Raw genomic sequence first — 22,549 nt, 5'->3', positions numbered from 1 at the left:
CAGTCATTGTCTTCAGTCACAATAGTAATGATAAAGTGATAGCTATTATTTATGGAGCACTTACTGTGGGACCAGGTACTATTCTAAACACTTTACATGTCATAACTCACTTAATCTTCATAATAACCCTATGAAGTAGCACTAGTATGATCCCCTTTTATTATATGTGAAGAAACTGGAACACAGAGAGGCTAAAGTAAGTCGCCCAGGAATAGTGCTAGTGAGTAGCAAATCCAGGATTCACACCTTAGTAGTTTGGCTTCAGAACTAAATCACTAACTGTACTACCTCTCATTGAGCTTTACCAGTTTCCACTACTCTGAGCGATAAATTCCTCATTCCACTGTATGGTGAAAATGAGAGAAACAGTAATTAGGAGTATGAGATTTAAAATCAATACAACCTTTTTTGTCCTGTCTCTACCATTTAAGTAGTCATGTTGCTGTTGATGAGTTTCCTGGTGCCCCACCCATTTTTAATGCATTTTTTTAAAATATTAAGATTCTCTTTGAACAACTTCCCTCAGTCCCTGCCTGCTTCCCTCAAGTGTAACCACTTGTATTTGGCAGATCTTTATACACCGACATACAGGTAGAGTTGATTCCCATTATTCACAGTAATAGTCTATGAAGTCACCTATAACACTGAACTGGTGAATACTGACCCTTTGCTCCTATGGAAAATACAGAGATAGGTTCCTGTAAGCCTCTTGTCACAGACTTTTTGTCAATTGATTAATAATATAATGTTGCTTTCTTTCAACAGGAACACACCTTACTTGTGTATTTATACTGTTGATTCATTAACATTGAACTCACACCAAGAGCACTATAACTCATTCCTGAACGAAGCTTATCTAACCTGTATTTTCTTCATAAGGCACATTGCAGCCTTCTTGCACTTAGGAACACTAGCCAGCACTTCAGCACCACACTTGGGGGCCATTTTCAGCGAAGTCACCAACAAAAAACACAGAATTTGAAGAACATGACACCAAGTAGACTGTGAAAAGGACACTTGTTTATAGTATGAGAGCTAAAACAAGAAGGCAGAGCATTACCTAGTTGACCTCAGTTGAGAACATATATTTACATGTGGTGACTCAAATTTTTGCCACCCTGTGTATGTCTGTGAGTAACCACAAAAGTGGCACAAATGCTGATTTGGGGGTTACAAATTTTAGCAAGTAAGCAAATGTACAAATATGGAATCTGTGAATAATGAGGATCAACCGTATATATGTACACACACACACACACACACACATAGATGTATGGTTTTATGTTTTCTGGTTTTATTTATTACATAATATAAAAACATGTATTCTCCACATAACTTTTTAAAATTAAATGATGTGGCTTGGAGGTGCTTACATGAAACTGTACTGGATTTATTGTATTTGTAAGTGATACACAATATTCCATAATAGGGATCTACCATAATTTAACCATTCATCTAATGAGAGTGTAAATTTCAAGTTCCTTATTGGTAAAAGGTGAATAAAAATAAAAGGTTTTTTTTGAGGATTAAATGAATTTAGCACATTGCCTACAATTTAATAAGCACTCAGTTAATAAAAATAAATGGGCTTTGAAGTCAGACCTGGGTTCACGCTCCATTCTCTTTCCTCACCAACTGTGATGCCTTATTAAATGACTGACTCTCTTAAGTGTTGCATCTGAAATTGGAGTTTATGGTAACTGCTTTGTTGGGTTATTTTTGTGACAATGAAATGTCATACGTAAAGAAACTAGCATGTAGTAGAGACTCAGTGTTTGTTCCTTCCCTCCTAAATCATTTGATCTCATGAAAATGGTATTATTTTATAGAGTACTATCACAGAATCAGTAGCTTCTCTTAAAAATATAATGTACCACAGCATTTTTACAAGTAAAGAAAATAAAATAAAAGATGTGAAAAGCCCTAAAGTTGAATACGAACAGGAACAAACAGACATGTTTATCAAGTTGGTAACATAATTGCACAGTAGGGGAAAAAAGAGAATTAAACCTTTTTAAATACAGCTTAGACTATATACTATCAGTGAAGTATATTCTAAAAACAATAAAAGCAAGGAAGTCTTGAATTTTGCTGGTAATGGTTTGGGTATAGTAATTCTGGAACTTGTTTTGTGTGTTTTAGGTTTAACAAATGAATAAATATTGCTGGGAGTAGGTTTTCCTAGTAGGAGAAAGGAGCTATAAACATGGAATGGAATAAGGAGAGGAAGAACTCTGTGAGGTTCTTAAAAAACTGAATTAGCAATAAAAGCATGGACTAATGATTTTGGTTTTTTTTAAATAGATGAGTGTATAATATGTGTGCATATATGTATAGGCCTAGAAACACCACCACCCTGGGCAATTAGCACAACTGATCTTGGTTTCTAAATATCATTTGCCACTAAAAGGAATTAGGGTTCCTGGGGAAAATGGCGGACTCCAGAGCTGTGTAAATATAAGCTTGGAGATCTTACGGTGCCAGAAAGTAAGGATGTACTCAAAAAGTAATGGGGACATTTCAAAAAGATACAGAGGGAGAACATATGAGTATTAAAATGAATAATGACAGGAATGGATATAACCTATTGAACAAGAAAATGATTCATGAGTATATACTAATGCAAATAGAGAAATAAAATGAAGGAAGGAAAAGGAAAACTCTTCTTTGCAATTAATGTCATCCAATGAATCTAGAAGGAATTGTCGAATTAGGAAATCACCATCATATACATAATAATTGTTTTGGCAAGAATCATCAGTTAATGCTAAAATCATTGGGTGCAGATCTGTTGAAGAACAGGATATTTGCACAGTTTCAAACTATCTTCTCATCAGTATTTTATTAACTGCAAAGGTAGAAAAGTACACATTTACATTGGAGAAATCTGGCATACACCAGTTTAACCAGATGATCATAGTTAACATCCTCAGTATGGGGACAAACTGATACCACATGCCTCCTAAGATGATGCATTGAGAAGGACACAGCATCTCTATGTAGTGTTCTTGCCAACTTCATAAACTGAATCTGATCATAAGGAAGCAACCAGACACCCCAAATTTAATACATTCTACTATATTACTGCTCTTTGTTTTTTTTATAACAGTGTCACAAACAAACAAAAAAAAAAACAGAGAGGTTGAGGAACTGTTCCAGGCTAAAGACATTGGATAACTAAATATAGTGTTCGATCTTGAATTTTAGATTAGTGGGGAAAATGACTATAAAAAAGATTTTTGAGACATAAATGTTAAATTTCCTGAATTTAATATATAGTAGTTATTTAAGTGAATGTTCTTGCTCTTAGGTGAAATGAACTCAAGTATTTAGGGGTGAAGATGTCTACAATTTACTCCCAAGTAGTTCCACAAAAAAAGTATGAGTGGGTATACAAACACACTTAGAGAACAAGAGAGAATGAAAAAATATGTGGCAAAATGTTAACAATTGGTTAATCTAGGTAAGGATATATGTATATGAATGTTTGTTGTACTATTCTTGAAACTTTTCTGTGAGTTTGAAATTTTTCAAAATAAGTCGAAAATAAAGCAATTTAGAAAACTCAGAAAAACATAAAATAGAAAAAATATAATCTCACCATTCAGAGGTAACCTTTGTTTACATTTTGGAGTATTTCCTTCCATTCATTTCTGTGATATAGTAGTAGGCTTTGTTAAATCTAAAACTCATCTCAAAGTAGTAAACATTTGCCCTCACACTTAAAATAGTAATAATTTTTTTTTTTTAATAAGGAGGAATGTACCTTTCTTGAGGCATTGTTTATTTTCCTTCCAGGAAACTGGTATCCTTGGCAATGTTCTTTCTGTTCTGTTCATGTTCTTTACAAGATTAAAAGGCAGATTGCATCTAAAACTGTATTCTAAGTTAACTGAAAATCAGTCCAATTTGAAATAGTCTTCACTGATTATCATGACATAAAGAACTTTCTGGCACTATTTCTGTTTCTGATGGCATTCAGTAGGCCTCTCATATTCAGTTAGCCATCTCAGGAATGGGGAAAATCAATAGACTACTTTGTTTATTTTTTCATTTTCATTCTTCATATGTGCATAAAAAATTTGAAGCAGCTGGGGGAGCAATACTATTACTGGCTGACTAAAGGAAAGAGTCATCTCACTGAATAGTTCCTTGGCTGGAGTAAACTTGAAAATTAAGGGTTTACTAGATATTAAGGGGGAAAAATATCTTACGGTTCAACGATCTTAGCCTTTTTAGAATGTCTTTTACTAGAACATTCATCTAGATAAAAGGAGTACATTGCTCTCTATTTTTCACATGATGTGTGCCTAGCATAGAGCCTGATGCATAGTACCATAAATACATGGTATTTCCTATGTGCCAGGTATCGTTCTGTGTATTACAGATGTATTTCTTAACCTCAGCTGTCTGTATTTTCACTCAGTTCTCTGAGACTTCTTGCAGCTCTCCGGGGCTTAATGATTTTAGACTACTTTCTAAAGACCTCTTTCATTTTGATTATATTTTTATTATCAAAAAATTTTTACTGCTCAAAAGCATTAAAAAGTCAGAAAAGAGGAATGAAAATTCCTCAGTGGACTAGAAGAGGAAAATGCTTATAAGGAAAAGAAGAGAAATCAGTATTAGTTACTAAAGTACTAGTCATTCTGCTAGGTGGTTTTCACATAATTGCATTTAATCTGCACCATAAACCTATGACATGAACAGGATTATCACAGATTTATAGCTGAGGAAACAGTTGCAGAAAGGCTGATTACCCTACCTAAGATCATACCATTGCTAGGTAGTAGAACTGGGATCAGGACCCATGTCTGTCTGGTTTCAAAGCCTGATTTGGTTTTGGTTTTTCCATTATACATTGCTGCTTTTCTCAACTAGGTTTTCTGTTACATGTTGAGTTTTAAACACAGTGGATGAGTTTCTTTATATCTCTCCTTCACCAGGCTTTTCCGATGTGGATCACACCTATGCTCAAAGAACTCAGCTCTTTGACACCTTAGTAAATTTCTTTCCTGACAGCATGACTCCTCCTAAAGGCAACCTGGTGGACCTCATCACACTGTGACCGAAGAGTACCTGGACAGAAATGGAGCACAGGAGTCTGCTTTCAGTATTCTGGATTTCAACTCTATTGACTGACAATTAGGCTGCAGTGACTGAGGACTGCACCAGAATTTTGAAGGGATCTTTGCTGTCACAAATTTTAACCCTCGTCCTTCACACCTGACCTCAACCCCATAGTCCTCATCCCATTCCGAAATTAGGCTAATAAAGTGAAATTGGTATACTTTCCATTTAAAAATATATATATATATATATATTTTATTACTTTAACTTTTAAGAATTCATGAGTATAAAAGAAAAAATCAGGCAGTCTACCCTTTTCGGATTTTTATTTCATTTTTATAAAATTGGGGCAAGTAAGCACTGTTCACAGACTCAGTGCTACAAGAATTGGAATTTTGTTGTTGGGTTGTTTGGCCTTTCTTCTTTCTCCTTTTTCCCATTTCACTTTATCTTGAATCACACAGCTGCTTGTAAGTGATATGTATCATTTGTTTACCTCTTCATTCTTAACAGTATATAGTTCTGTAGGGCAATTGATGTATGTTTAAGTGATATATGTGTCTCTGTTGACTAGGGTCTTGTATTACATTAAACAGTAGGAGGAACAGAGGGCTCTAATTTACGCTCCTTGTCATAGAACTAAAAAGTGAAACCTGACATTGATCCCCACACTTATCTGAGATTGGTATATAGTATTTCTATAATGATATATTTTATAGTGGATATTACAGAGCTTTGAGTCACAGAAACCTTAAACTGAGGAGAGAATATAATTCAGAACCTTTAAGAGCCACTCTCAAAATTACCAGCAGGAGGATTCTAGTTGTGATTAGCATGTTCATTGATATCTTTGTAGTAATTTTGGAAGAAAATGACTCTTTCCCCTGCTAGAGCTGTGCAGGACCAGGGCTTCAATTTCTTCCGTGTGCTGTCTGTTTGTAGCATTTTCATTTGGGAGGATGGGTTCCAGAGCTACGTTTTTGTTTATTTTCATACACATTAGCTCCCTACATCTGCTTCTATATACTGATATTTTAAAGAATAATGGTTTGTAGTTTTCCAGTGGAATACAGCTGACAGGCATTTCATTAAACAAATAGACCAGGCTTTTTTAATGGAGAAAAAGAAAAATAATGGTGCAAATATTTTTTACTAAACTAAAAGAAAGGCAGATGGGCTTTTCCACTGTTCCTTTTTTTGTGAGGAGTGGTGGTATGTATTGTTCCATGAGGTGCTGTGGAATGCAGCATAGGAAATTTAAACCTGGCCAGTGCTTAACGTTTGCTCAAAAAGTGTGCTGTATGCAACTGATACCCACCATGCTTAAAGCAGGCTAAGTATAATAAATGTCCATCAGTCCAGTGGCTCTTCCAAGTGAATGACTTAAGAGAATTTACTGTGTCCCCGAGTAGCAAGATTAGGCCTTACCAAAGAAAGAAGAAATTGAATTGCACTTTTGAAAAGTCTCATGTATAGGAATGAGACTTTGAGGTCCCTCTTCAGTCTGTCATTATTGCATGGTTTCTCGTCTTTGGGGGAAGGACAGAAGTATATTTGTCCTACTTCTAGGCTTGAATCTTGGGCTGCTTGGCTTTCCAAGCATCCCAAATCGATCAGTAGTGATTTATTAAACAATTAAATTTGTTTCTTACCTTGTGAAAGATATAGTACATAATTCAGTAAGTACCAAGTAGTGTAGCTGCAGAATAACCAGTTGACTTTACAAGTGAGCAAATAGAATCTACCTACATACTTAGGCAGTTTCATTAAAAGATTTCCTTGACAGTCAAGAACATAAAATATTAATATCGCTAATATTGTAGCCTGTTGAACTCATTTCATGGAAACAGGTTGATAGGAAAGAACTTGATAAGAGTTTCTAAATGTAAAAGCTCTAGTTTTGCTCACTGTGAATTCTGGCCCTTCAAAAACCATAACCAAATGAAATTCTGCTTCCCTCCACCATTTTTTTTTTTTTTTTTTTTCTCACGGTACGTGGGCCTCTCACTGCTGTGGCCTCTCCCGTTGCGGAGCACAGGCTCCGGACGTGCAGGCTCAGCGGCCATGGCTCACGGGCCCAGCCGCTCCGTGGCATGTGGGATCCTCCCGGACCAGGGCACGAACCCGTGTCCCCTGCATCGGCAGGTGGACTCTCAACCACTGCGCCACCAGGGAAGCCCCACCATTTATTTTTATAGTGCTTTTTTGGGTCATTTTTTTCCGTTCCTTAGATTCCATATCTGGAGGAAACTCAGTTCTTGAGCTCAGTGATTTTGTTTGTTCTTATTTTTCTCTGACTCTCTACTGGTGGTTTTCTAAACATGCTTGTTCTAATTTCATCTTTCCTCACTTTAAGTGGAACCTTTTCCCTTTTCTTCACTTACAGAATTTTTTTTTTCACTAACATGTTTAAATGGGGTTGAGTCATAGCAAACTGTTTAGTGTTGCTTAAGTGACATAGACTGTATTTAGAAAGTTATTGACTAGGTAAATCAAAATTTGTACCCTGGGGCTTTAATGAGGCACTGCTGGTAATGATTGCAGGAGAATATAGGCTTCATTTTATCCGTGACCAAGATTGACACATTGCTCACTTTCGACATCAGAACCCTGATATGAAACTTGTTTATATATTTAGTGAGGAGCTACATGTATTTCCAAGTATTCCAGCACTATATTATAATTTAATTTGGTTTTTATATACATTGTTTAAGTAGCCAAATATCTATGCTTTACTACTTAAAAATTATTTCATTCTAGCTTAGTGAGCCCCAGATTGAAACACCTGGTTTTAGATGCATTAGTTAGTGGGGTACAATTTGCTCAGTGTCATTATCCCTAGCTTCAGTTTCATCCCCAGTTCTCCTTTTTCCAGTGGAATATATTATTCCAGAATAATAAACTAGAAATAATGTAAACTAGAAGTAAACTAGATCTCTAACATTTTCAGTGCTTATACCTCGTGAGAAATTAATTATCTGATTTGCAAGATACTTTGAAAATGCAGTTGCATTTTGTGGAATGACAGAGACCTCATGTGGCCAGCTTGATTAATTCACATATATCAATCTGTGAAGCAAAAGAATTCAGATTTGGGTGCCTAACTCTGTGCTAAAGCTGACAGTATTAACCTTTAGCAAGATTGTCTTTTCAGACCTGGTTTTCATTAAAACTGACTTATCTATGTCTAATAAGTAAAAACTGATAGAAAACATTAGAAAGTTAATACACTGATTTATCAAAGAAAAGCTTGTTGGCTTTAGAGCTCAGTGATTTGTTTAAGATTGTAAACTGCATTCTTTGGTGAATTATGTCTTGAATATAAATGGTTTGCTAGCTTATCTTTGTAGTGGATCTTTTCACATCTGCCTTAAAAGTGCTATTTAGAGATACATTAACAGAGTTCCATGTAATAAAACCGTTTTAAAATCTATAAACAAAAACTAGTTTGAGGTACTTAATCATTGGTGAGAGATTGAGAATGATGTTTAATGAATCAAAAAGCACTTAGAAAGGAGTATGTTTCTGATTTTATTTTCTGAATTAAACTCAGTGTCATGGAAGGAGTTACCCTATAATTATTCTTAACACAATATGAAATTCATTGGGTAATTGTGGGTCATTTAATTTTTTCCTGGGTGAATGTTGTGTTAACTCTAGCTGATTGAATGTTGCAAAGCAGTTGAGAATTATGGTTTGAAGTGATTTCTATGAGAGAGGATCATTACAATGTGTACTTTAAGCAACGTCATCTAGCTGTAAAAAATATACCCTTTGTAACCCTTCTTTTCTTAAAAAATACATGTTCATATGTAATTTCGTCCTTTTGCAGAAATTCTGGCCTGAACTTTCACTGTTTTAAATTCTTAAGATAGTCCTTAATCTAAGATATGCAGGCTCCCTCAGGAAAAGTTCATAGTTATTAGAGGGGTAATCATAGAGGGTCTGCATATGACAGTAGTTGTAGATTAGATCTTTGGGTTCTTTCACTCAAAATTTTTGTATTCCTTATTAGTCAAATAACATTATTCTTTTGTGATTTTTCACTCTGGCCTACATCTCCCTGTGATTTGTATTAATGCTGAAATGACATTGGCTGCCCAAAACTTCTAATCTAGAGGTGTTTCAGCTGAAGATGGAAGTTTCAAAGTTTGTTGAAATAGTTAGGAGCCACCTAGATCAGCTGAATGATGTTGCCACCGTTTGTTTTGATGAGGAGGACTCATGATTGTAGTTTATTGATTTCTTCACAAGATGCTCTTTTTATCTTTCAGAAAAACTGCTATCTTAAGAGATTTTATTTATACATAATCTTTAAACCTTGATTTCTTCCTATCCCACAAATACTGTGAATTGTTTCCATTATTTTTTTATTTTTCTTAGCTAAATCCTCTGACAATAGATTTATAGCACTTAACCTAAGGAGTCATTAGAGGTTATGGTAAACCAGGTTTTCTCGTGGGGCAGAGAGATATGCCCTTGTGGGAAACCATATCACTATGTGTTTTCTGTTAGGTAGAACTCTTAAGTTATAGATCTTGAACTGGATCCCAATTCAGAACTTAAAAACCTGAAAATCAAAGGGTAGTTCTAGTTTATCTTCCACAATAGTCATTATTTGGAAATAAGATTTACAAATATATACTGTCATGTCCTCAAACACTGCCTAGCTTGATTGAAAACAGAATGTTATGTGGATGTTATCTGAGAGCTATAGGGTCAACAACAAAAAAGGGGGGAAATGTTTAGTAGGGAAGTAGACCAGTTGTAAGACATCACTTGTAATTATGAACTAATTTGTCTTCTTTTTTACCTTTTTATCTGCTGTTTAGTCTCAATGAATTATTGTACACAATATTAGACATTTGTACACAATGTTCTGTTTTGCCTGTCTGTGGCATTTTCACTTCGAGGTATTGAACCTCAGGAACAGAGCTAGAGAGGAGAATGAGGATATGTTAGAGAAGGAAAAATAGGAGCTTTTTGCTCATGGATTTGAAGGTCCACAGATCTAAATGAGAAAGAAAGCTCTTCATTTCTAACCCTCAATTAATTTAAAGCAGTGCTGAGAAAACTATCAAGAGGGATCAAAGCTCAGTTCTGAATAGTCTTTGGAAAGCAGCATTTCTTGGTTAGTTGCTTTCCTCACTGTCTCCCAAGTAGCTGATAGAGATCTGGAAACAGAAAACCCAGTGTAATGGGCTCTAGCTCTTAAACTAGGTGAGCAGTTTCTTACGTACAGCCAATTCCTTGATAAGGATTCAGAGGGAAAACCAGCAATAAAACATTTTAACATGCAGTTTTTGGGCTCCCAGGGGACTTGCTTTTTCATGGAGTTTAAGCTCTTGCTGCAACACAGCTCTGTACCATCTGGGATGCTAGCATTCACAGCGGTTAGTTTGGATATCTGAGCTGTCTGCCACGCAAATACTAGCCCAAGGAGATCATCATCCTTCAGTTTCACTCAGTGCTTAATGAATGCCAAATTAATTGGCAGGAAGGAAAAACACTGTGTGATATACTGAACAGGCCTGTGTGCATGATTAAGGAGTTAAGTAGCCAATTTTGAGCTTAATTTCTCTCCTTTATTAACAAATCTCAAGAAAGCCTTTGTTACAATTTAGCTAGTGTCATTTGGTTGGTGTTCATTTTCTAACCCTTTAAAATAGGAAGAAAATTGTCATTTCATGTTTAACTTCTAACCCGTACAGAATTGAACTGACATCAATTTAGTTTCCATGTTTTAAAATAAATTAATTACACATAATCCAAAGGGTCTCTGTTTATTCTACTTTTCTGGGCTTGGCAGTAGAAGTATTTAATAATTTTGGCTTATTCTTTAGGTTTCCTCCACATCTGTGAAGTGATTAATTAGAGAAGTTATTTAGAATAAGTTCAATTCCATTGCAACTGGCAGAACTTTATAAATTCATTTTGCAACAAAGGAGAGGATCTTATACCATCAGGACCATGCCATCAGATTTTGGCAAGTGACTGTTTTATCACATTGCCTTGTAGTTTGCTATTTTTTCCTTCTTAAGATAAAAGGGGGAAAACTGAGGACAGAGATGTATAACTTTACATTTTTTATTTTTTATATTTATCTTTTTGTTTAACATCTTTATTGGAGTATAATTGCTTTACAATGTTATGTTTCTGCTGTATAACAAAGTGAATCAGCTATATGTATACTTGTATCCCCATATCCTCTCCCTCTTGCACCTCCCTCCCACCCTCCCTATCCCACCCCTCTAGGTGGTCACAAAGCACCGAGCTGATCTCCCTGTGCTATGTGGCTGCTTCCCACTAGCTATCTGTTTTACATTCGGTAGTGTATATATATCAATGTTACTCTCTTACTTCGTCCCAACTTACCCTTCCCCCTCCCTGTGTCCTCAAGTCCATTCTCTACATCTGCATCCTTATTCCTGTCCTGTCCTTAGGTTCATCAGAACCATTTTTTTTTTAGATTCCATATATATGTGTTAGCATACTAACTTTACATTTTTTAAATTGTCTACTTTAGAAGTCTTAGGGTACTTGCACCTTTATAAAGGCTTAGCTTAATTTTACCCGTACAGATTAACTATACTTGTAAGAGCACTGAATACAAAGTTATGACATATTAAAGTAATTGTCTACCCAACCCCAAATTTGATAGTAGGATATCAAAGTCCAAAAGTTTAAATGCAAGTAGTCTTCTATGGGGAAGGTATATGTTTTTAAAAGTCATGCACATGGTCTCCTTTTTGAGATATTTTTTCCTTTCCCAGAAAAATGATTTTGGTGACCAGTTGTAAATTGATTTCTCCCTCAATTGTAAACACTACCCATTTAGAGAAATAAAAGTGGACTCACTTTCTTTCTTTCTTTTTTTTTTTTTTTTTTTTTTTGCGGTCCGCGGGCCTCTCACTGCTGTGGCCTCTCCCGCTGCGGAGCACAGGCTCCAGACGCGCAGGCTCAGCGGCCATGGCCCACGGGCCTAGCCGCTGTGCAGCATGTGGGATCCTCCCAGACCGGGGCACGAACCCGTGTCCCCTGCATTAGCAGGCGGACCCCCAACCACTGCGCCACCAGGGAAGCCCAAACTCACTTTCTTAAGCATTACATTTAGCCTGACCAAGATATGCTGTGATTGTGTTATTCAAGCCAGCTTGCTTTTTTGACTTGTCATAAAATGTCTTTTGAATTGAATGAATTAAATAGTATAGTATTAATTTTATTTTATGTATAGCTCAATTTAGAAATTGCAAAATAATGATATTTTTCTATGAGCAGATTCTTTTATAGAGATAGGTTTTTCTTTTTAATGAGATTTCTTCCCTGTCACCACTTCAAAATCTATGTACAGCTGAGTGTGCAGCCTCAGAAAAAGAGTACAGGAAAGCTTAGGGCCTCCTTTTCTTGTGTTGTTCTTGGCAACAAACATGATTCCACCTTTTCAGTGGAAAGATGGGGTGGGTCTGTGTATATGTGTGTGTGTGTGTGTGTGTGTGTGTGTGTGTGTATACTTATTGGCCTGAAATTGAGATCCCTTTAGGTAGAGATAGATCCTCAAAACCAAAGTTGGACTGCAAATTAGGTTGAGGAGGAAGGTACAGCTCCATTCATAGCCAATAGAATCCGTCTGTCCTTCTGGGTCTGCTTATTAACGCTATGGATAGCTCCTTCTGTTAGAACATCCCCTGGACTGGAAACATGGTGTTACAGCAACCAGCTCATCTGAAAGTTGGAGAGTGTTAAACATCTTTTATGGGACTTTTAAATAAATAATAACATTTATTGATTTTTGTGATTATAAAAATATGTTTATCATAGAAATTTAGGAAATTACTAAGTGTGAAGAAGGAACGCCACTAATATTTAACCGGTGAGACTTACTCATTTTATTTTTCCTGTCTTCCTTCTGTTATCCAACATGGTAAAGGCCAGAAAAAGTAAAAAAAAAAAAAAAAAAATTTTGACACAGCCATTCCTCATTGTCTGCAAGCATTTTTCTCTACCTTTACTATATTCCTTTAAAGCTTTGCCCTTTTCTAGACAAACAGTCTGAAAATAATTCTGTTGATATGTATCTCTTAAGCCTAAACTATACATGTAAGATACTACCCAAAAGCTATAGGGATCTGCCTTGTTCAGGTCATTGGAAATTTTATCTCTAAGATTAATTTGAATTTTTAAGCCCTTTATGCACCATTATAGACATTTGGAGCATATTCATACCCATGAAGAGCTTTCTGTTTAGATGGACTTTTTAATATAACCGTAATTAAACTCACACCTAAAAAGGATGAGGTACTTTTCAAAGGCCAAAGGAAAAGCAGAGAAGAGCAAAGTAAAACAGATGAAATGAACGTAAGTATATAAATAAGGAGTCCTTGAAACAAGAGTTCCCTTACTGTGCTTAGCAAATGTCTCTCCAAAAAATGTATTTCTCTGGTTACCAGCTAAGATTTAGAGTTTTATATTTCATGAGAATCTTTTTCTTAATATGTGAAGGAAAAAACTGCAACCTTTCAGGGTTCTACTCCTTCCTTTACCCTCCTCTTCTGTATCCTCAAGTACCTAAATCAGAAAGGAAATCATGAGGGAAATCTGAAACAGCTGGCATAAGCTAGTTGTAGTTTTTAAACAGAAATGTTTTGGGGCATCAGGTGTCCCCTAACATCATTATTGTTCTAAGTCATCGTTGGGCTGTGTTGAGTGTGTTCCATAATCTTCCCCATTCCCCTCATGATCCTCTCTGTTTTATCTTACTTTTGCCCTATCTGTATGGACTTTTTATCTTACTTTTGCCCTATCTGTATGGACTTTTTAGGGTTTTGTTTGTTTTGTTTCTTAGTACAAGTAATGTTCTGATCCCAGGTTTGGTGAATGTGTTAACACTGCTTTGTGAATAAATAAGTGATCTGCTGAACAATTGCAGTTGTAGAATTACGTTGTATGTAATGTACATATGGAGAAAGAATGTATTTTGTTCATTTTCTTAATAAAAAGTTATATATGGACACTACAAGATGTCCCTTGTGTTTCATAAAACTACTTTTGAAGTCAGCTTTTTAAATGTTTACATACTTTGCAGTTAATATTTTTCCCTCAAAAAATCGTGACTTTTATTCAGGCAAACAATATGTACTGTAGAAAGACTTTGTTTTCTTTGAGACAGTGTTGAAATAAAGAAGTTCTGGTGGATCTTACAAAGTTTCTAGGAGAAGTTTCCATTTTTAAAGAGCACTGGTAAGTGACTTCATAAAATGGTGTTTTCTTAATCTGCTATTAATGACCAGTCCTATTTTATCTGTTTTGTAAATTTGGACTTGTGTTTCCCAGGTTTTGTTTGAGGGGGGACATACCTTGTAGGTTAGGAACTAGAAGAAAAAACAACTGAAATAGAAAATTAATTGTAGAAAAGATAGTAGAGAGAACCTGGAGGTGTTGCAGAGATTGGGAAAATTCTGGATCCCTGTCCCCAAAGAAGGAAAGAAATTGTAAGGGCTGAACCTTGAAAAAAATAAACTCAGAAATATGCCAAACAAAGATAATTGATTGTCCGGGTTGAGTTGTGTGAGCTTTCCAGACCGACTCTCAATAACAAGGAGCTCTCCTCTTGGCCCTTTTCATCTCCTGATCTGATTTACATATTCTTGGCTTTGTGTGTGACCCTGCATTCTGCAGTAAATTAGTTGTCAAATGATTTTATTCAAAGTAGGGATTACGTTTTCTCACTTTACAAATCAAATAATCCATCTTACCGCATAGCTTTCATTTCTAGAGTGTGCTTTGAGCATGGCCCACAAGTAACATTTCTTTGTGTTCAAAACAGGAAAACGATGTGCAGTGATAAGGTAAGGAATTGGCCTTTCCTGGGTTAATCCTCCAGAGAATTAACTCAAAAGGATGGAAATGTGGGTCATCACCTCCTCTCCCTTGATGTATTTGTCATCTGGTGGGAAGGGAGCAATAAGCAAAGAGGGCTTTGTATTTAACACAGTTGAGATGCCAGCTGCTCCCACATCAAGTGAGTGTGACTTTCCTCCCATTGGACTCTCACCTAGGAAAAGCAAAGGCGGTCAGTTATATCTTTTCCCGAAACATTACAAGGAAGAAAGAGAGAAAAGCTATAGGAGAAGTGGTCTGGCCACCGCTGTGCTAGTAAGTTTGATGTTTGGCAAAACCTAAAAGGGGAGATTAGAACACTTGGTAATGTCTATAGCACATGTTGTATACCTGCCCTCTGAACTTGGGCTGTAAGGATGGGTAACCCAGGGCAGGAGTCAGGAATCCTAGGCTTATTTCCACATCCACCAGTGACTTCTGTGTAGCATTGGGCACAGTCTCAACCCCTGTGCCTTTCTCTCAATTTTAAGTAAGTGTTGGCAGCAGATCCTGTTTGCTAGGATCCCAGTGACTTTTTAATCTATAAAATGCCAAGGTCATTGAAAAATAACTAGCCATCTCAGTATCATTCCTGTTAATTATAGTAGCCAGTCCTATTCTTTATCTTTTGACCTTGGAGTTCAAAATAAATATGTGGTTTGGGAGGGAGCTTGTAAAATGGGGGGTTATGAGTGACAGAGGCATAACAAATTAAAAATGACAACTGAGAGTGCCTCTTGGTTGGCAGGGCAGGGAGCAGGGGGAATGACCTATTCAGGAAAAGAATGGAGTCTTAGGTCTTTGTGACCATGATAAACTGTGAGTCATTCTCTTCTTAGAACAGTGTGCCTCGAGCATGGCCAGAGGCCTGCCTGAGTTCCTGGTACTTGTACTCCTTTCTGTATCCTTGGCATACTCTTGAAGTTAACCTCAAAATACCTCTGGCCCACCCTTAAGGATCTTAACTGCTTTCAGAACTGCTGTATAAAAGGAAAATCATATTGTAACAGTAGTTGCATTCTATAAATGTACTTTGTTGTTAATGGAACTCGAGCATTAATGTGGTGTTGAGAAGAGAACGTAGGACTCAAGAGGGAAAAGATGTAGATTCAAGGCCTGGCAGTACCATTTAAGTAGCTGTGTGATCTCAAAGAGAATCCTTAATCTCTGTGCCCAATTTCCCTATTGGTAGAGCGGTGACAGTTCCTAAATAAGATGTGTAAAAATGTTTTGTGAACTGTAAGATGCCAGGCAAGAAGAGACTGTTGTATACCAACTATGAATGTGGACCAGATTCACCTGACGGTTTCCCTTCTGCAGGTCGGGAATGATAAAGTTTTCTTCTTGCAGTGCAGAAACATGTCAATAGATAATACCCCAGGAGATGAAGAGAATCAGAATCGTCTTTGAGCAATTCCTTTCTTGAACCTCCTTCGTCTTCACTATGTCTGTAGGTAAGGGACACGCAGAGGCTTCTTCTGACAAGTAAACAGATCCTTTTATTGGCATAACAGGGCCAGAACAGAATCGTTTATTTTTTGTATTTTTATTTGCCTTGTCTCTACACCAGTGTTTTCATACCTGATCAGGGTTCAGCAGCCCCCTTGGGATCTTTGGTGGTGGGTGAGTCACAATTTTATCTGAGGCAAAAGTACAGGGAAGGAAGAGGGTAAAGCATTGGTAAAACTGTTGTGAGGGAAAATGAGGCCCTTTCAGTTACGATCACTAGAGCAGCCTGAGATAATCTGGAGAACTTGTAGATCCCCTTTTTCCTTTCAGCTTTTGTCCTTCTCTTTTTGTGTCTGGACCTGCATAGTTAAGAGGCATAACTAAGAGCAGAGGTTGCTGCACTGTGTCCTCAGGGGCTTCAATGATGAGCCTCGTGCACAAGTGAAGAATGGAAGCCAATCAGAGCAAAATACTAGGACTTGAACCAGCTTAGACAAAAGCACTTTAATTGACAGTATACAATTTTCCAAAATATATTTTTGTAAGAAAACGGCAATAATTAAGTACAGTCTTTACAAACAAGTTTCTCAGTAAATTCCAGTGTACTTTAGACCCCTGTCCACTAAGACACATGCTCCCCCAGTCTCCTGGGCAAACTGTTTAACATTCACTAATTTTAAAAAAGACCCAGAGCAAATAGTAATCCCCTCCTTTCACTCAGTGTTGGGTTTTCACCAAACCTGAGTGAATCAGCTAATGACAGTGATGAAAGACATTGCTTTACTTTTGCCCCCCTGCCTTCCCCCTGTCTTGTTCCCTTTGATCCTTAGTCGTACTCAGAAGATCTATATGTAAAAGCTCATTCAAAACTTATTTCTTAGCAGAAAAGAATTGTTCATTTAAGTCTTAGACCTAAATAACTCAGAAGTACAGAAGACCAGTAAGGTTCCTATTTTTGTCTTCATGCTCTCCCTAGCCTTGCTGCAGATTCCAGAAGGGAAATCTGTCCTTTCTAGCATTCTGGTGCCTGCCCTTAATTAGCAGTCCTTAATTTGTTGATTCTTCCTGAGGCACACAGCACTGGACGGTCTTCCAACCCAGGTTTTAAGCCTGTTTCTGTCACTAATCGTGATTTTGGCCGTCACTTTATTTTTCTGGGCTTCAGGCTCTTTTTCTGTTTTTTTTTTTAAAAAAGATTGGACTGGGTTCTAAAACCCCTCTCCCTATGACTAGAGAGTCACTTTCCAACCAGTGCGTATTGACTCCAACCCTTACTGTAACATGCTGGGACTTTACGGAGAGGGGATGAGGATCATATTTAAAAATAAAAATGCCCAATCTGCAAGACAGACGCTTTGTCATCAGCCTGTCTTATATTTCATTTTTCATCAAAGAATAACAGAAATTTATTTCCAGTAAAATAGACATTTACATTCCTGTTTAGAGAAAAAAAAAGCCTTCTCTCTTAGCTAACAAATGTTTTTTCAAAGTATATTCGCTCAGAGCAGTGCAGGGTGGATTAACATTTGGCTGTTGTATTTACATTATCAAAAAATACGTATATGTATATCAGCTTGAACTTGTTTTCCGAAGTTTCTCCAGTATATTATCTAAAAGATAAAGCTCAAGAAGTGGTTTAAATAAAACTTTCTGCTAGCTTTCCTTATCAAGAGGAGAAAGAAGAATCTTGTGTCTAGACTAGATTAAACCTGTGTTTTGTCCTACGATGCAAAGAATATTCTGTACCCCATTCATAAGCATTGCTGTGTCTCTCCCCACTCACATAACAGTGTGCTTCTCACTGGACTTTGTCCAGTCATCAGATTCATGGCTTCTGGTCTTTTATGAAGTTTAGGGAAACCAGTGTGCCACTGAGATAGAGTTTATAATCTCTCTCTGGTGTAACTTGTTTCAAGTCATGCTGAGTTCCTGGTTCTCTTCTCTTCTTCTCAGCCCCAGAATCTGAATTACCAGATAGCATCAGAACCCAGTAAAGATGTGGGAAGAAGATGACCTTTACAGATACATGGCGATAACAGTCTTTGATATAGATGTCTAGCTAGTGTCAAGAGCAAGCCAAAGCAAGTTGCCCTAAAAGGCTGGAGCAATACAATTTGGATGCATCAAAAGAAGGAACCTTTGAACCAGCCCAAAGCTTTTCAAGGTTCTCTCTGGACAGAGCCACATTTATTCCTCTTGACCAAGCATAATTTTTACTCTCTGGTCCTTGCCAGTCACCATCTGTCTCCCCAAGAGACCTGGGGGTTGTGGCTTTTGATTGGTTTGCAGAGACATATTTGCTCTGTCTAAACCTAGCTGCTGGAATGTGACCCAGAATCAGCAAAGGAGCAATCTAGTCTGGCCTCTCCCACAGTGGCCACAGTAGAATGGGTAGAAAGAACCAAATGCTGGGTAGGAAAGAAGCAAACAGATCTTTTCCCAGTGAAACAGTATTTCTTCTATTTTCTCTCAAACTGGTATTCTCCATCCTGCCAACCTCCAAATAGTAGAGAATCAGGGCAAATACTTTAGGACCCTTGTTAGCTTAGCATCTTTCTATCTCTTGGGAAACTCACGGGTCCTACTTGAACCTCTGGCCTTCCTTTTCTCCTAGGTATCAAATGGCTAAAGGCTATGAAGAGGGAATTAGGCAGCAAAGGAAGGACATAGATCTTCCTCTTGAGATCCTCTCCTTTAAAAAAAATAACCTATCCCAAACCAGATAGCCTATTTTATCAGAACTGTTGCAGCTTAGACTGCCCCTAGGTTCTAGGGGTCTGGCTTTTTGCCCTGAAGTGACCATTTTCATCCTCCTAAGTATCTTCCTAGTAGGTTCCAGGGAATTTATGACCAGGAACAATAGAGAACATGGGCAGAGTTCAAAATTCCACACAGGATTCCTTCTCAGAAAATCAGATGAAACCTCACTATGCCCAGTCCTCAGCTGCAGTCTACGTAGCAGCTACCTGCTGAGCTCCCTCAAAACCCCTCCACTGGGCAACAGTCAGCATTTTGTTTCCCTGAGATGCCACCAGAACCTACAGGAGCGCTGGGCAGCCAGCCCCACTAGGAATACAGAGGAGGGGACACAGCAAGACCTAACTAGCTCCGTGCCCCGACAGTGAGAGGTCACTGGGAATACAAGGCCAGGACCCCCGGCTGCCCCTTATGCACCTTGCAGTGCACCATGCATCTAGGCCTTTCTTGCCCTGTGCACAGAAGAATGGAATCTAACTGAAAATGTCTCAACGATGTGAGCTTTGGCCTTTGGCAGCAGAGTTCTGGATTAAAAAACAAAGAAGACAAAACTCTCAGCAACCTGCAAAGCCCCTGCATTTCCTATGATATGGCAAGTGAAGCCTATCCTTCCTGCTGTTTCAATCGATCGTCTATTCAGACACCTCTCTGCTGACTGGGCACCAGGAAGCTCTGTCCTAAAGCTGCTCTTTCACACTGGATCTCGGGGATGACCGAGCTGGGGTCTTCACCCCATAGCATCGGCTGGGCAGTGACAACGAAATAGGAACACCTGGCCTTCAATAGCTGCTGCAGACCTTAGTCCCCGGTGGGAATGGGAGACCAAAGCAGCACTCGGGGAGTCTATTCAAGGAGTGCCTTGGAGGTGGGCCGGGACCCACCCTGGGAGGAAAGGCTTCCCTTTCTCTTTACCTGTAGATGGACCCATGTGCAGACCTGTTCATACTGGGAGCCTTGTGTGCTGTGTTAGTCCCAATCTCATAAGCACATGCCAGGAAACTAGACTCCAGGGGCCCTGGGACAGAGTGGGAGTGAAAACTGAGTGAAGGGAGGGGGGAGAACAAAGAGGACAGGAACACTGGCAGACAAGGCTGGCGTAGGAGACAGACAGAAAACGGGACCTATCCTTTCAAGTAATCAGATCCCACTGCGACAGGGTCTGGCCCTGCTTTCCCCTCCATCCCATCCACTGACTGGCAGCTTCGTCCCCCCTGCCCAGGGCAGCTCTGGAGGGAGGGCATAGGTGATCACAGCAGCGTGGCATGGTGGCGATGGGCCTGCACTGAATGAAGGATCTCTGTTTTCATCCTGACTCTGTCACCCAGTGGCTGTGTGACCTTGACTTTACCTTCTTTAGGCCTCAGTCATCTCATCTGTGAAATGAAGGGATTCTATTAGATGGTCTCTAAAGTCCCCTGGATGGCTCTCTCCTGATCTCCCAGCAGCACTGAGCTCAGGCACTAGTGGGTTATTTTACAAGAGGATTCTACACAGAATGTGATTTGTTCAGCTTGAAAAGGGAAAAATTAAGGCCTGTGGGGATTGGGGGGGAGGGAACCCTCCGAGTCTGCTCTCCCTCCCCAGTCTTTCCCTCGAAGGGGAAGGGTTTTCCTCCCCTGTCCACATGGCACTTGAGGCGCTTGGGCTGGAGCTCTGTGCACCGTCGGAGGCCGCCAGCAGACCTGATTAGAGGTGTGTGTCTTCCTCCTCCTCTAGGTCATCCTTGGTCAGGTTGTCCAGGGGGACGATCCAGCTGTCCCCCAGCTCCCCATTAAGGCTGACCACCTTTTTCTCCTGCATCTCTGAGGAGGTCTCCATCACTTCCAGGGTTGGATTGTCGTGGTAACCATTCTCCACCGTCTGTAGCTCCTCTGTTAGTCGTTGCTAGAGTAAGGGAGATGACCCAAGAAAAAGGGGTAATTTTTGAGGGCTGTTAGCCTTGCTGTAGCCTTAATATTACACCTGTACCCCTATAATCCAGGAACCCCGATTTGGCTAAGGTGAACAACAGGTAGTCCTGGAGGCCTTCCTGACTACTGGCCTGCCTCAGGGCTAGTCTGAGATAAGAACTTGCCCCACATCCTAAAATGCCCAGCTCGCTTCACCTTTGCCCCGGTGGCAAATCCATGACATCAGTGGAGATGGACTTTGTCCTCCAGAGTCCTCCAATCCTCTTTCCTCCATTCCTTCCCCACCAAACCTTCCTCTCCAGGACCCTCCTCACCCTGCTGCATTGAACTGGAACCAACTGTAAGAAAATGACTTTCCTCTGGCCGAGTGACTGAGGACCTCTCCTCTAAGCCTGAGCAAGATGGGTACAGCACAGCTTCTAGCTATCTCTGCTGCAGATGGGAACTATCTAGAGATAGTACTTTCTCTCCATTTTTACCTAAGATACAACCTAGGTGGCACAAGACAGTCCCCCAGGAAGTTTTTAACAAATATACTGATCCAGAAATGTTTCAGTTGGTATGTGAGGAAGCTAAGCATGGGTATTTTTTTTTTTCTAAAACTCTCCACAGTGTGCAGCCGGGGTTGAGAACCATGGGTCAGGGTGGAACCGTAATGAGGGAATTCTATTAAGGTAAATGAAAGAACCTCTGGTTAGATAGGTATGCCTCAGCCCATTTATAGCAGTGGATCCTCAGAGCAACTCTGCAAGGCGGATATTATGCCCACTATGCAGATGAGAAACCTGACGCTCAGAGATTATGACTTGGCTCAAGGTCACCCAGATAATGGGAGGCAGAGCTAGGGCTTAACCCAAGTCTTCCTGACTCCAAAGCCCGTGCTCTTCCCTTTCACCACGCTGCCTCTTTAATTTTCCAGACAAGTTTCCACTTCCTATAAGGGATGACCTCTGCCTATCAGAAAGGGCCCATGGCCCCCTCGCTTTTCTCTAATATGGGAATAACGGGGTGAGGGGTCATCCAGCGAACTGGACTGCTTCCCAGCTAGTGGAATGAAGTCCTCACCTGGTCCTTCCTCTGGGAGAGGCGCTGGTGGCAGCAGCCATAAAGGGCTGCGACCAGGAGCAAGAAGGATGCCATGCAGACAATAGTGATGATGAGGGGCATGCTGAACCGGTCCTCGGTCTCTTCTGGTGGTCCTTGACCCTCAAACTGCATGTCATTGACTCCCACCTGGCCAGGAAGGAGAAAGTTACGTGGCAGAAAACAGGTTCTGGGTCACCCTCTCTCAGAACTCCCATTCACTTATGAGCTCTTCCACTTGGGGTTTGGGGGGGAACCCATTCTACCGCCCTGCTGTCCCCTCTTATCCTCCTATCTTCTAGATGCTTGCAAATCAGAGGTTCCTCGACAATGAGAGACAGTGGACCCGGGGAACCGTGGGCTTCCAAGGGACAGGCTCCTGACCCAGTCTGTCCCAGCACATG

General features: G+C 39.3%; 2 protein-coding genes across 9 annotated transcripts in view; one reads left to right on the top strand and one right to left on the bottom strand.

Moving 5' to 3' along the window:
• MKLN1 (muskelin 1) overlaps positions 1–14,088 on the top strand; it is a 360,180-nt gene extending 346,092 nt beyond the window's left edge. For all 8 annotated transcript variants that reach the window (XM_060156656.1, XM_060156654.1, XM_060156651.1 and 5 more), the window contains one exon: positions 4,947–14,088. In XM_060156656.1, coding sequence (XP_060012639.1) covers positions 4,947–5,068 — 122 coding nt within the window. In that variant the 3' untranslated portion in view covers positions 5,069–14,088. The remainder of the gene's footprint in view (positions 1–4,946) is intronic.
• A 2,796-nt stretch (positions 14,089–16,884) lies between these two features.
• Positions 16,885–22,549, bottom strand: part of PODXL (podocalyxin like) — a 42,530-nt gene continuing 36,865 nt past the window's right edge. Inside the window, exons 7-8 of the mRNA XM_060156647.1 lie at positions 22,128–22,295; positions 16,885–21,036 (exon numbers count right to left, since the gene is read on the bottom strand). Coding sequence (XP_060012630.1) covers positions 20,839–21,036; positions 22,128–22,295 — 366 coding nt within the window. The 3' untranslated portion in view covers positions 16,885–20,838. The remainder of the gene's footprint in view (positions 21,037–22,127; positions 22,296–22,549) is intronic.

This window comes from Lagenorhynchus albirostris, chromosome 8 (assembly GCF_949774975.1).
Source record: "Lagenorhynchus albirostris chromosome 8, mLagAlb1.1, whole genome shotgun sequence".
Classification (NCBI taxonomy): domain Eukaryota; kingdom Metazoa; phylum Chordata; class Mammalia; order Artiodactyla; family Delphinidae; genus Lagenorhynchus; species Lagenorhynchus albirostris.
The sequence above is the reverse complement of the archived record's forward strand: the minus strand, read 5'-3'. Positions and strand labels throughout refer to the sequence as shown.